This window comes from Eurypyga helias, unplaced genomic scaffold (genome assembly GCF_000690775.1).
Source record: "Eurypyga helias isolate BGI_N326 unplaced genomic scaffold, ASM69077v1 scaffold37730, whole genome shotgun sequence".
Taxonomy (NCBI): Eukaryota; Metazoa; Chordata; class Aves; order Eurypygiformes; family Eurypygidae; genus Eurypyga; species Eurypyga helias.
The window spans coordinates 846-14636 of NW_010225693.1; the positions used below are offsets into that span (position 1 = coordinate 846).

The 13791-nt window shown below is 37.5% G+C and overlaps 1 protein-coding gene across 1 annotated transcript; it reads left to right on the plus strand.

The window, feature by feature from the left end:
• Positions 1-540: 540 nt before the first annotated feature.
• Positions 541-13139, plus strand: LOC104508634 (conserved oligomeric Golgi complex subunit 6-like). The gene is made up of 8 exons (XM_010150334.1): positions 541-646; positions 1223-1263; positions 1804-1935; positions 2472-2639; positions 4622-4729; positions 6250-6303; positions 8831-8910; positions 12599-13139. Exons 1-8 carry the CDS (start codon positions 541-543, stop codon positions 12744-12746), a joined length of 837 nt encoding a protein of 278 aa, XP_010148636.1. The 3' UTR covers positions 12747-13139.
• Positions 13140-13791: the final 652 nt, after the last annotated feature.

The window sequence follows — 13791 nt, forward strand, 5'->3', positions numbered from 1 at the left end:
TAACCATTAGCTACTTCAGGAGACAAAAATTTTCTGCAGAGAAGCCTGAAATTCTTTGCCATAGATCTATCTATATGTTTGTTGGAAGGGAAAACTCCATCAAACCCCTGTTTCAAATTAATGCCAAAATATCCCTGAACACGGTCCAGTTCAGGTCTGAGAACAGTGTGTTCAGGGCACAATCAATACCCCTAATAATAACAAGAATAAACGAGAAGAAAGTCACTCAGTGCTGTAAATTTCAGTGAAATGTACTACTAATCAGCACTGAATTTTTGTTACTTCATTGCTAGAATATTTGTGTTATGCTTTCAAGACTGTTCAGGCTGAACAACTGTTCTCTGAACCTGTTAGATTTGGTTTTTCATTAGTTCTCGAATTCAGTATATTATCTTTCGGAAAGTGAGAATAGAAGAATATTTTGTATTCAGAAGGATGCAAAGAAGTTTTCGTTTGATCTGTCTTGATAAAAGTGTGGGGACATATACACTGTCTCAGGTGTTTCGAAAGGCCTGGCTCCAGAGTGGGAGAGTTTCCAGAATGGCCCTCTCTGAAAATGCTAGTTATGCTCTCTGTCTTGATTTCTTTGTTGAGCCGGAGCCTGAAGAGCATTGCATGGGCACTCTGACTCGCAGTGCCCGAGCACGTGAGTGAGACGCACAGGCCAGTCCCGCCCAAACTTCTCCCTACATCCTTCCGGAAAGAGGTCATGCCTTGAAGAGTTAGCTTCTGTACTGTTTGGGATCTCCTTACTCCCACATGGTCCAGCCAGATCTCTGTTTGCCCTTGGATAGGCAGGACACAGGAAGGTGGGAAGAGGTTCATTGGCAGGAGGGACAAGGCCAGCAGCCTGGGTTGTAGTAAGGGCCTGAAGGCAGCAGGAAGCTGGTTTGAGGTGGCACTGAAGACAAGAAGATGCCATTTGGAGTGAAGACTGAGGAATGCGTGTTGGGAAAAAGAGATGTGTTAGATTTTATATTATATAAACGTTTAATGAAGTGTTTAGTGGGTCTTTCCTGTTACAAAGAAGGGCTAAAATATGTGAGCCTGTGTTAAAAGCAGCATGGCATTTCAGTCCATTTCAGGTGCTTTTCACACTTTGACTCAGAAAGCATGTTTTTAATATGATTTACAAAATTTTTTTCTGTTTTTCTAAACATCTGCAATTCCTACTTCTCATCTTTGAGGTAGGCCTGCATCTAAGTTCTTGCTGTTTCTGTAGGTCTACTTGAGTTAGCTTGTGCACAGTTCATCCGTGTACTGGTAAGTTAAGGTACAAACTTGCTAGGGATTAAGACTGTTGTATCTGTGACTGCAGCTCTCGTACTCAGCATGATAGAGACTCTGTGGCCTTGTCAATACGACTTCATTCAGCTGCTGCAATGTGGCCCAAATATCTGCCTGCCCTGGATTCTGCAGTGTTGATTCTGCGTGTTCTGCTCAAAGTGCCAACAATGTGGCTATTCTTTGGCATCTGATCTAGCAAATATATATATATATATTTTGGTTTTTTTACAAAGAAAAAGGGTAGTGTTTGGGTTTCTCTAGATTATAAAATACGCATAATCTAACTCAAAGGAGAAATTTAGTTTTCTTTGTCACTGAATGGGATGGTTATGCTGAAAGTTGCAGGCAACTATTGTCTGAAACATGTTAGGTTTACCCAGTGTCAAATTAAAGTTCTCTTCATGAATTGATCCAATTTTATTATTGGCTGGTTGCATTTGTGCTAACAGACTGGATGATGTTTGCTGTAAATGAACTTAAACCCCACTACCACAAACAGATAATCTTGCTCTTCAGGTTGAACTCCCACCTCCTGATCTTGGCCCAAGCTCTGCACTAAATCAGACACTTAACTTGCTGCGGGAGGTTCTGGCATCTCACGACTCATCTGTTGTTCCACTGGATGCCCGTCAAGCTGACTTTGTGCAGGTATAAGCATGTTTGACTGTTCTGGAGAGGAGGAGGGGAAAAAAGTATGTGTAAGTTAGTCTCAGTACACAAAAGATAGGTGAAACTTTAATCTTTTTGTCTGGTCCTATTTTGGTGCTCTCTACCAAACCCAAGTTTGTAATGTGAATAAGAGGGTGACTAACATAAAGTGGATAATTACAGTACAGTATGGAGTACTACTCTTAACGCAGTATCTAAATTCTGTTATCCAATTAGTACTCCATTAAGTAAATACCCCTTCAAGATTGCACAATTACCAATTATCTAATCTGAGTTACTCTTCCTCCTGCTAGGTTAGAATCTGTTCTCAGGTTTTTATACTTTTCCCATCACTGTGGTAGCTGATCACCTGCTGACAAATCCAGTAAAAAAATGCTTTCACAGTTGGAAACTCTCATTTCTCTTTTTTCAGCTTTGGGGAATAAATACGTGATAGAGACAGAGTGAGCTTAGAAGCCTCGTATGACATGATTTCTTCCCTTCCCTCCCTCTTTTCTCTGTGTTTGCTATTTTAGGTTCTGTCTTGTGTACTAGATCCATTGTTACAGATGTGTACTATGTCTGCTAGTAATTTGGGCACAGCTGATATGGCAACATACATGGTAAATTCGCTTTATATGATGAAGACTACTTTGGCTCTCTTTGAATTCACTGACAAACGTCTGGAAATGTTACAGTGTCAGGTAAGCTTTAACAGCCCCAAAAGTAGATGAACTTATTGCTGACTTTTGTACACTCTAAGTTGTGATGTGAACATATTTATCTTTGATAATGTTGTCTTTGGGTCAATTCTAAATCGGGAAAATGGGATAAGAGGGATTCTTATCAGAGACCACAAGCAAACAGCATGTATGGGAGCTTACAGTACCGCAGCAGCTTTCATTTCAAAGAGACAAAAAAATTATTAGAAGATTTGGTTTGGTTTGGTTTAGTTCCAGAGAAACCCATATCAGTGAACATTTTAATTATGCTAATAATTCTAATATTTATCTGCAAACTGTGCGAGAAGAAGCAAGTGGAAGTTGAAAGCTCTTAACAGTCAAATGGCAAACTGCATTTCATCATATAGTTTATACCATCTGGTTTATATTAGAATGCTTTCTGGCTGAAGGTAGTGCTTCAGTCTTCCTGTCTGCCTTTCTTTTTTCATTTGTGTATTTCACCTAACGTGTCAGGGTAGTAGATCATATTTGGTGCCGTTTTGAAATGGAAATATAGTTTATAAACCATTGATTTGGGAAACTTGGGCACTGCCCATTTATGGTTTTGCTACATGAACATCTCTGCAGTATATCTCAGGAGAGCTATTGGAGCTGGGGGGCTTGGAAAAAAGTCACAACTTTTTATTTGAAGGCATCAGTAAGGATTGGCTGTGAGCCATTTTTCACTTTCTACTCCTAATTAGAATTTCTAGCACCTTTTAGCTCTGAAACAAACAAACAGACAACCCCACCAAACTGTCTGGGGCATTTCTAATTTCCATTATCAGAGTTTCTTTTTCACAGTAAACATTGCAATTATTTATTCTTCAGATAAGCAGTAGAACTGAAGGTTATGCATTTAATACCATTTACTTTCTTCAAACGTTTTACAAATACAGGAACAGACTGAAAAAAAAATTAAGATTATACATAAGTAGGTTATTAGAGTGGAAGGATGGCAATTTAAGAAGAGAAACATTTTTCATAAAGAAAAAGAACTAAGTTAAAATTTCCAAATGAAATATTAAGATTTCCCTCCTGATTTAAAAAGTGCACTTTTTCTAAACAATTTTAGGAAGTAAAAAGGTGAACTCTTAAAATATCAGACATGGAAGTCTAACATTCTGTTAAAGTGTGATATAATATTAATTGTTGCTGTTCTTTAGGATTGGAAGAAAAATAAATGAAATGTGTGGTAGTTGTTTGTGAAAATGAAGTAATAATGTATATATACCCAAATATCTTTCCAAGACTACTCAAACTAAAAAAAAAAAATATATGGGTGCTGCTGTGACTAGATTTATTCATTAGGTTTCCTTGCAAACCAAGGCATCAAGATTCTACTAAGAGTGTAAACCACCTTTATGACTTTTTTTCATATGAAGATAATTAAAGCAAAATTGATAGCTGTAATTTCATTGTCTATTGTTCTTTCAGTTAGCTTTTTTCAAATACATGTTTATCAGTATTGAATTTAAAGTCATTACTGATTACAATTTCGTTTCAGTTATGTGTTCCTTGTGAAACTGTCTCTTTCTCTTGTTTATTATAAATCTGCCGTGCTATTGCCAATATTTTTGATCAGAGTTGGCATGATTTTTATCATGTTTTCAAAGAATTATAGCAAAATACCATGATATACCAATATTTTAGATTAAAGTTTTGGTGTTCTTAATTTTTGGTGCTGTTGAATTTAGAAATATGAAAAAAATCAGGTTGTTCTGTTAGTCAGACATAAAAGAATTATCTGTGTTTTTATGATTGGCTCCTTGTAATACGGAGGATGCAGATGGATAAGGTTAACTGTGCTGTATGTATTTGTGTTTTTTCTTTGTGGATCACTCTCCTTCTCACTTGTGGTTTTTTTTCTTCGTATTTCTGTTTCTAGACCTTTTAACCCCGGAGCTTGTTCTAATTAATATTCTAATGCACATTTTATAAATACCTTATGCTTAAAATTTCAGATTGAAGCTCATTTAGATACACTCATAAATGAACAAGCTTCCTACGTGCTAACAAGAGCTGGTCTAAGTTACATATACAACTCTCTGCAGCAACACAAAACGGAACAGGTAAGCTTACGTAACGTACATGTTGAGGAGGTACAGCATATTTGCCACCTAGAAGAATTTTGGCCCTAGTATTTTTGCAAATTAAGCTTCCCGTGAAAGCAGAAGCTCAGTGATATCTATTGATTTTTCACACGGGACTGGGACTCTTAGACAGAGGCACCTTGCAGCTACAGATTTCCCCGACATGGCATGTTCAGCAAGCCTAGCAGGTTTGGTGTGCAGCAGTCCTGTGCAGCTTATCTGTGTTGCATCAGCAGGCTCTGTACACCACAGACATCCTGTGCATTCTCAGAATAACTGTATAGGTCATTTAGTACACCTCAGAAAGTGTCAGAGTCAAGCTGTCTTTAAAACACAAATATTGAGTGTGAATGTCACTTCCATGACACCTGGAACATACTGCACCTGCGGTGTATGTAACATTCCGGTTTCTTCCATCGCATGGAAGCACCATGCATGGGGAAGACAGGTACCCTGCATGCATTAGGTAATTACTGCTTTGTTTGTTCTGTGAAAAATTGGTAGATGAGTTCAGTAGTAATTTGAAATTATTTCCTCTTTTGCCCTTATTCATTGCTGTAGCTATTCTGGCACCAAGACATTGAGATTCTAAAAGGAAAGAGTTGAGATTTCTTAGTGAGCTGAAAACTGGAATTTGGAGCTCACTCTCTTTCCTTTCCTTTGAGCCACAGTTGTTCTGTGATAGGTGTTGATACAGCCCCTCTTCCCTTTAGCTGGGCCCGTGTCCTTTGGCCATCTTTTGTGAAGCTGAAGAACAATGTTTTCTGGAGAAAGCAGAACTCTGTGTTGTTTTCTTCAGCCAGTGATTTTGCACAAAGTGCTTAAGCTCAACAGTATAAAGATGAATAAATAAATGTATAAATAAACTGATTAATGATTCAGCTTGGTTTGCTATTTATGAGGATTAAATAAGAATTCCTGTTCTAAAACGAATTCCAAATTATCCAGTGCAGATTGTTAATGAAATGTAGCAATTTTCATTTATATCTGTCCATCTGTCTGTCTGTCAGAGGTGACACTGTCACAGGATTTGTGAGGGCATTAGGCAGCATGTAGGTATTGTAATGCCATACCAGCACAGAAGATTTACTGGGAGGCAGGCTTGACTTCTGCATGGTCCCAGAACAGATGAATAGAGTGAAGTTGTCCTTCTGGAGCACCAAGGGGATGTGCCCAGTTTGCAGTTCAGTTTTTATCCTACAACTTGTGGAAGGCTTTTATGGGGGGCTTATCATTTAATGGTGAAGAAGGAAGGAAAGGACTTGAAAGGACATATTAAGAACTCAGTATTCTGAGTTTTTAATATAAGTGAGTGGTGGAATACAAATGAACTGTTACAGGATTTCAGTGTTGATATGGTGGTTCAGTTTCCAGTCATTTAAGATCCTGCAGCAGGATCAAATAATTCAGTACTGAACTGATTGTAGAGTGTGTTATTTCTTACCTTTTTCCACATGCTAATATAACCTTTGCCCCCAACTTTGACTACTGATTCTTAGGGTCCTCTTTCACATTTGCCAAGTATGGATTCCGTGTCTCTGAAGGTTGCAATGGTAAGAATTTTACAATTTCATTTTATGGTGGTGATGCTGTGACATGAGAAGGAATGCTGTTAATTATGTGATGTAGTAGATTTAATCTAACCAGTCATAGTCTTTAAGAATGTCTGAATTACATATCTGGGAATACTTTCTTCATTTATAGTAATTTGACCACTTGAAGTAGTAAATACATAAATTATTTATGAATGGGTAGTAATAGAATATTTGTTTCTAAGCCTTGAGAAACAGAGCTTTACTTACAAGAATGCTATCCCAGGAGTCATCTTAAATTGCTAAAAGCAAATACTTAGCTCTAATTAGTTTTAATCACCAAAGTTTCTTTTTTTGCCTGTATGCTTTGAAATACAGGTTCTTCTATCATTTATAATTTTAGTCCTAAGGCTTTAATTTTATGCAAATAGTTCAGCTAAACTCAGAAGTGAGGTGCTGGGCATATATCACAGTTGGGTGTTTTTTTGGTGTTTTGTTTTTTTTTTTAAGTTGAAAGCTACAACATATTTTAAAACAAATTATCAAATTATCAGCTGATGTTTTTTCTTAGAGTGTGTGAAGGCTATTTTGCATAGAGATAGCAATATCACAGTTCAGTAGGCAATAATATATGATCTACACTGTTCTTGCTTAGCCAAGTTTATCTTTGTGATAATGTAATTGTAAATAAGGCCCACTCATCCAGAAGTATACACCCCTCCCCCCCCAAAAAACAAGATCTTTTTAAAAGAATTTTTAATTTTTTTAGATGATTATTGTTTTAACGTATGTTGAATCCAGCCTAATAGTGTCAGCGTAGCCTGTTTTCCTCTGTTCAAGTTATAAACCAGCGATTCCCAAGCTGGTTGGATGAACAGAGAGCTCTGGAACAAAGAACTCAGTGGTTTACTCAGATCAGCATGCACTCCTAGCAGTCTTTATAAATTTTGCATTTAAGTATCTTCTATTTATCGTGGTCTTGGAGACCAACGAGGAATTTAAAGACTGCAGCTTGGGGACCATCTCTAAATTATACGTATGTAACTGCTACTGATAGTGGTACATAATAATTTCACTTGAATAGTTAGAAAAGAATCCAACTGTTTTATTTTCTTCATTATTTAATGTCTGCTTGAGTGAACACAAGTATGGAACCTAGTATGCTGGAAGCACACCCACATAAACCATAAATCCCATCTATCAGCCTAATGTGTTGGCTTCCCAGAATTTAAACCACGTGGATGGAGTACTTGCCTCCCAACTTAACCTGAAAGTTTTCCAGGTCCCAGTTTTAAGTTTTTGATACGTGCTTGCAAATGCTGTTGTAGCAAAGTCCATAACTCTCAGCTAAAGCTCCCTTGCTTTCCAAGTGAGGGCAGATAACCCCAAAAACTTAATTTGTGAGAAATGTGGGTGACCTCATTAGTAATTTGTGCCAAGGGTGTACCAACTTGAGAAGATTTGTCCAGTGTTTACGAAGGTTGCCATTATTAGATAAAGCTGCTTAGGGCCTCCCCTGAGTGAGTGATGGTGATTATACAGCTTTTCTGGGTAACCTGTTCAGTGTTTGATATCACTCCTGCTGAGAATTTTTCCTCTTACTATCTAATCAGAATTTTCCTTAGTGTAGTATATGTCCCGTATTCCTCATGTTTTCACTTGTGAGAAGACCTGGATCCATCTTCTCTACAGTCACCTGTTTGATCATAGAATCACAGGATGGTTTGGGTTGGGAGGGACCTTAAAGACCATCCAGTTCCAACCCCCCTGCCGTGGGCAGGGACACCTTCCACTAGACCAGGTTGCTCAAAGCCTCGTCCAGCCTGGCCTTGAACACTCCCAGGGATGGGGCATCCACAACCTCTCTGATAGATAGTTGAAGATAGCCGTGATGTTCTTTCTTAGTGTTTTCCTCTCCAAACTATTAGAATCAAAGCACCACTTTTTTTTTTTTCCACTATATTATACAGCGGAAAGGTAGACTTCAAAGCTGTTTGAGGAGCCTGAACTTAGGTCCTTTGCGCTGTTTTTTCCCCAGTATAAGTATTCATTAGATTATTATGCAGTGACTCCCTACCAAAAAATAAAAAGAAACATGTAAAAAGAAATGTGCAACATGTCTAAGTTGGACAGACTAGATTTCTGTCTGGAGGGTACTGTATTCCCTCTGCACTGAATAGATTAGGTCTGGTCTTCAGTGGTGCATGCCTATGTGCACCAGCTGCATGTAGATGGGTATTTATGGAAGATGGATTCTCATTATTTGTCCCTCCACCCGTACTTCTTGGGGTCCAAAACTTAAAATCTTACTGACAGAGGTGCTGAAGTTAGACATTTGTTTTGAACTATTAAGTTCTAACTTAAATATTTGTGTATTATGTTAGGCTATATCTTAAATATATAAAAAGAGAAAATTTTATCAAATAAGAAGGTACCATTTTAATGTAATCAGTTTTCAGAGTTCTATGGTTTTTACCTGTTTTCATAGAACAGCAATTTCTTAATACATTGATCTCATATTCTCTTCCCCCGCTCTCCCCACCCCTAGGCTCAGTTTGATCGCTATCTCTCTGCTCCAGATAGTCTTTTAATGTGCCAGCTGAATTTCCTTCTGAGTGCCACTGTGAAGTAAGTACCTTACCTTTGAATTTCTGTTACGCCTGCATAATGATCAGAAAGGTGAATTTGATTAGGCTTTAGTGGATCATGATGAGAATTCAAGTAATCAGCTGTGATCAGAGTTGCATTGTCCTTCAGGGAACCATTCAGTTTTTTCCTGCCTCTCCTCTTTTTGAACAAGCAGTGAGGAATATGTAATACTGTAAATTTCCAAAGTAGTTACTCTTGGTTTAAGGGACATCATAAAAATGAATTACATTCATCTATTTTGAACGTGTTCCGCTGTGTCCACAGTTTTTGGTCAACTAAGTTGTAAATTGTTTTAGAACTATTAGTAAGCATTCCAGAGACGGATGAAATGTGTAATTCTCCACTCAAGATTTCTTTTATCCCCACTGTTCTGTCAGGTCTAGGAATTTCAACTTTATCTTCTGCTGTAAAGTTTGGCATTCTGTCTCATTGAATGTGGTGCTGAGATTACTTTACTTTTCACCTAATAGTTTTTTTTTTTTTTAGCGATTTCTCTTTGAATTATGGAAGCAAGAACTTTACTATATCTCTCCTCTTGTGTTTTTTGAATACAGCTGAACCCTAAGGCTAGGGAAAGTGCCACAAATTTCCTTCCAATTAAATGTGAACCATGTGCAGGCATTTTGTAGTACTTAAAGAATTTTGTGCTGCACTGATCAGAACTTTCCTTGATATTTCTTTGTCACACTTTTGTGAAGAATGCAGGTTCCAGAATCACCTTTTTGTACTAGCACATCACATTTTATGTAATGCAACAGTATTTGGAGTCTCATTACAAGTACCTGTCCTCAGGAGGATTGTATTACAGCATCCTGCAATTAAAAATTACGTATGTCAAGGGAAAAGTATTTCTTGTTGAGAATTTATTAGGGTAGAATAAAACAGTTCAGTTGGAAGGGACCTATGATGCCAACTAGTCCAACTGGCGTTGCTCAGGTTCTCCTCATCCAGACACTTCCAGTTCCATGCCATATACCTGGTGCACGGCTTGGCACGAGGGATGTTGGTGCTTTTCAGTAGTTCGCTGGGTCTCTCTGCTGTAGGGTTACCATGCCTGCAGCTCAGCCAGCAGAACTGACCCTGTTGTATGAGCTGTTCTGCTCCAGTACCGATGAAACAGGGTAGATTGAGCAGTAATGTCAGTGAAGCATTGCAACTTCTGCTCCTAGGTGTCAAGCTATTAAAGCTGTATTTTAGGTCTTGGTATTTTTTTTTAATGTAGGTCTATTTAAAAATCATAATAACAGTAAATGTATTTTGAAAGCCTCAATTTTTCACTGCTAACACAGAAGCAATTTTTCAGAGGTAGACTTTATGCTATCATAAAGATTCAGGCACAGTGAAATTACTTTGACTTAATCATTTCTTCAGTCAGATGAACCAAGAAAAAATGGTCATATATGCACTCTTAGCTGTATCCCACCGATAAGCTTTTTAAACCTCTGTTAACGCAATTTAAGCCAAATTCATGTTATCTTGCAACAGTGGGCAGCTAAGAGGTGAGAGGGGAGCCTGTGTGGGGATGATTACTATAGCTGCAGCTCAGGTAACATGCAGGAATTTAGTAACCTGCAATAACTCAGTGCCCTAAGTCAGGTTCTGCTCAGAATGTAAAAAAATAAAATAATAAAACGTTAGCTTGTTAGCTTTCAAACGTGTAGCTGTACACACAAGCAATCCTTTCAAAGTTAAGATACCTGCTTAGAGATGCATGCTTGTAGAACTGTGGTCTTCATAGTCAGTATTTTCTATAATAAATAAACCTTCAAAATTCAAAAGTTTCACAAAACTGAAGCAAAACATTTCACCAGTACAATAATGTTAATCTCTGGCTGTAGTCGTTGAAAGGTTCAGATGTTCAAGTTAGCTTCGCAGATGTTTGATGGCAATTTTGAAGTCGTCTTCCTTGAAAACACATAATTGTGATCTGCTGTTCCAGTGGTTGAGCTGGAACCCAAGAGTTCTTTGGTTCTCAAAATCAGCCCACATGCTTTCTCTAAGGGACCAGTGTGTTATATACTCACTGGCAGTATCATTTAAGCTTTACAGCAGTGAAGAACTTTCCTTCCAACATTTGCCAGTGCATGCTCTTCTTGTCTTTTGAACTCCTGTGTGCATTTAAAAAGTTTTAAGCTATTTATTGATGTGGCTGTGGGTCTTTAAAGCTCTTTTCGTTTGCGTTGGATCACAGAAACTGAATGCTGGGATTACTATTTTTAGAAAGGGCTGCCATTTGTGTTAGTGATAAAATGTATCATGTTGTTATGGCAACTGAAATCCTAATGTACTGATTAATGACACTGACATTACTTGATGGAAAGACTAATTTGATGCTACTCAGTCCTCTGGAATATTTTAACAAACTTTTTCTTTTAATTTAATATATCTGGTTCAATACAGTTAGTTTTATGTGAGTTTTGTGTTCAGTCTTAAAAGAGTGTCATGTTACCATAGTTTAGTGGTCCCAGACTTTGATCAGAGGCAATTGTTCTGCCTGAACACCTTGAATGTATTTCCCTTATAACGGTGTTTCTGGATTCGCTCTTACAAGGCCAATCTTTATTTCAGGTATTGTAATAATCCAGTAATAGTGGCAGTTGATAGAGTATATTGAAAAAATGGATACTGTTCATCAGAATAAAGTGCAGGTTTTGTCTCTTCATCTCTTTTCTCAAACCTTCCGTTTCTTCGTATTTCCTGAAAAGACAAAGTTCTATGCAGTTGGTCTTTGCGATTTGTTTAGCTTGTCAATTCCCAACAGTTAGCAAATTCAGCCCTGATGTTAGTGGATGCAGTTCTGATGTCTTTGTTCCTTTGCTGCTATTACAGTAGGACTGAATCGGGATTCATGGTTACCTTGGCTTCCTCAGCTTCTCCTCATGTTCCTCTTCCATGGGTTTGGCTGTAAAATAGTTCTAACTACTGCTTCTGATAGATAAAGGTGTATCTGCAACTGTAAACACGTCACCATGGTGATTAAAGTAAACCGATTCAGTGGGCAATGTAAAATAAAAATGTTAGATTTTCTTCAAAAAACGCTAAACTCTCCAGTAAAATTTAGAATACTGTCTCTGTGCTTTGTAACTCATTTAGATACACAAAAATAACAGGACACAGACTTCATAGCATTGTTGGTAAAAGGCTGTAGCAACTTTGAAATCCCTGACTAGTGACACTTTCAGCTCTTCCTTTTTGTCCAATTATGGAATCAGGTGCTGTCAAGATAAAGCAAAGAGAATATATTTGCTGGTAGATGAAAAAATAGTGTGTATTTATTTACAAAGGACAGCAAGAAGCCACAGGAGGTAGAAGGTAGATCACTAAGATTATCAGTCTTTTAAAAGATGCAGTGTAGGGCAGGTGAAAAGCTAATGCATGCAAATTAAATCCTTCTATTTTTTTCAGGATTGAAGAAATAAAGAAGCTAATTTCTTGGTTAACAGGATCATATATTTGTGTTTATCTATGTATGATGCAGAGACATGAAGAAACCTTCTTGTTGTTTTAAAACTTTAAGCTGTTTTCCACAGTTGAAGTAAAAGAGTGTTTTAATGTAACTGACACTGATTTGTAATGTCTACTTTTAGCCTATATCTTTAATTCCTTATATGTAGTACAGTTATATTCCCTACAATTTTCAAATAACGTTTTTGGGTTTGTTTTTCAGAGAGCAGATAATCAAACAGTCAACAGAACTGGTCTGCAGAGCTTACAGTGAGTTATATGCAGCTGTGATGGATCCTTCAAATGAATATAAGGATCCAGAAACCATACTGCACAGATCTCCTCATCAAGTTCAGGCACTCCTTTCATAGTCTTGCTTCCCCCAGATTTGTCGGAATCCATAATTCTGTATGTGTTGCATCGAGTCATTTTTCTGTTTGAATGTTGAGGTCTAACTGTATCATTAACATATGTAGGAATGCGGTTTAGTTTAATCTGCTTGGCAGAAGTCTAGTCTTCCCTGTGTCTTTGAATGCCTTCTACAGACAAGAATATAGATTAAAAAGTATTCTAATGTATTCCTCTAATGGAAATGGACATTGACAATATGCAATCTCTCTGAAAAGGGGGGAAAAAAGCTTTTTCCTTGCTGTACATAGTATTTTCAACTAGAGGTTTGAACCAGTGTCTTTCACGACCTCATCAATATTTTTATTTGCTCTTTTCCCTGTTCTTTCACTCTTTTTCTCAGCCCATCATCAGTAAACGCTGATAACTGTAATTTTAATACAACTGATATACTTTGAATGTCTTAAGTACATCACTTTTACAGCTCATAAATCATTTCAGAGTATTTAATGCTGTTTTTTCAAATCTCGTTGATTAAATCTTTGAGGCAAAATTTGTGTGCTTTTTTGGAATCCATTACTGTTGTTGCTAGTTCTGGTATTTTCTGTAAGAAAAAGAATTATTTCAGTTACATGGATGTATATAACCTGGAACCTGATGACTCAAGTTATTTCTATAATTCTATTTTGCTGGAAGGATTTTGTTTTAGTGCAGTTGCTGTGTAGGAATCCTTATATCAGTTGAAATCCTTGTATTAGTTGCTGATCTCTTAAGACTGGAACCAGTAACAGTGCTGGTTAGGAAAAGTTTGCACAGCAGTGTGGCCATTCCTCATTCACATGTACGTGGGTTTTTGTTTTGCCTTTTTTTTAAGCTTTTTTAAGGAAAAGGCCATCTGCTCTAGTACAAGCATTTATTCAGTTAATAATCCACCAAGAGATTTTTGTGGTTTACATGTCTGAAGTGATGCTCTTAAAAATTACAGTGCAGTTCACCGGTGGCAGCCACAGGTTGTCCTGGGAGTTGTGTGGGAGAGCGGGGGTGTGTAGTTGTTCTAGGCTGATGCCT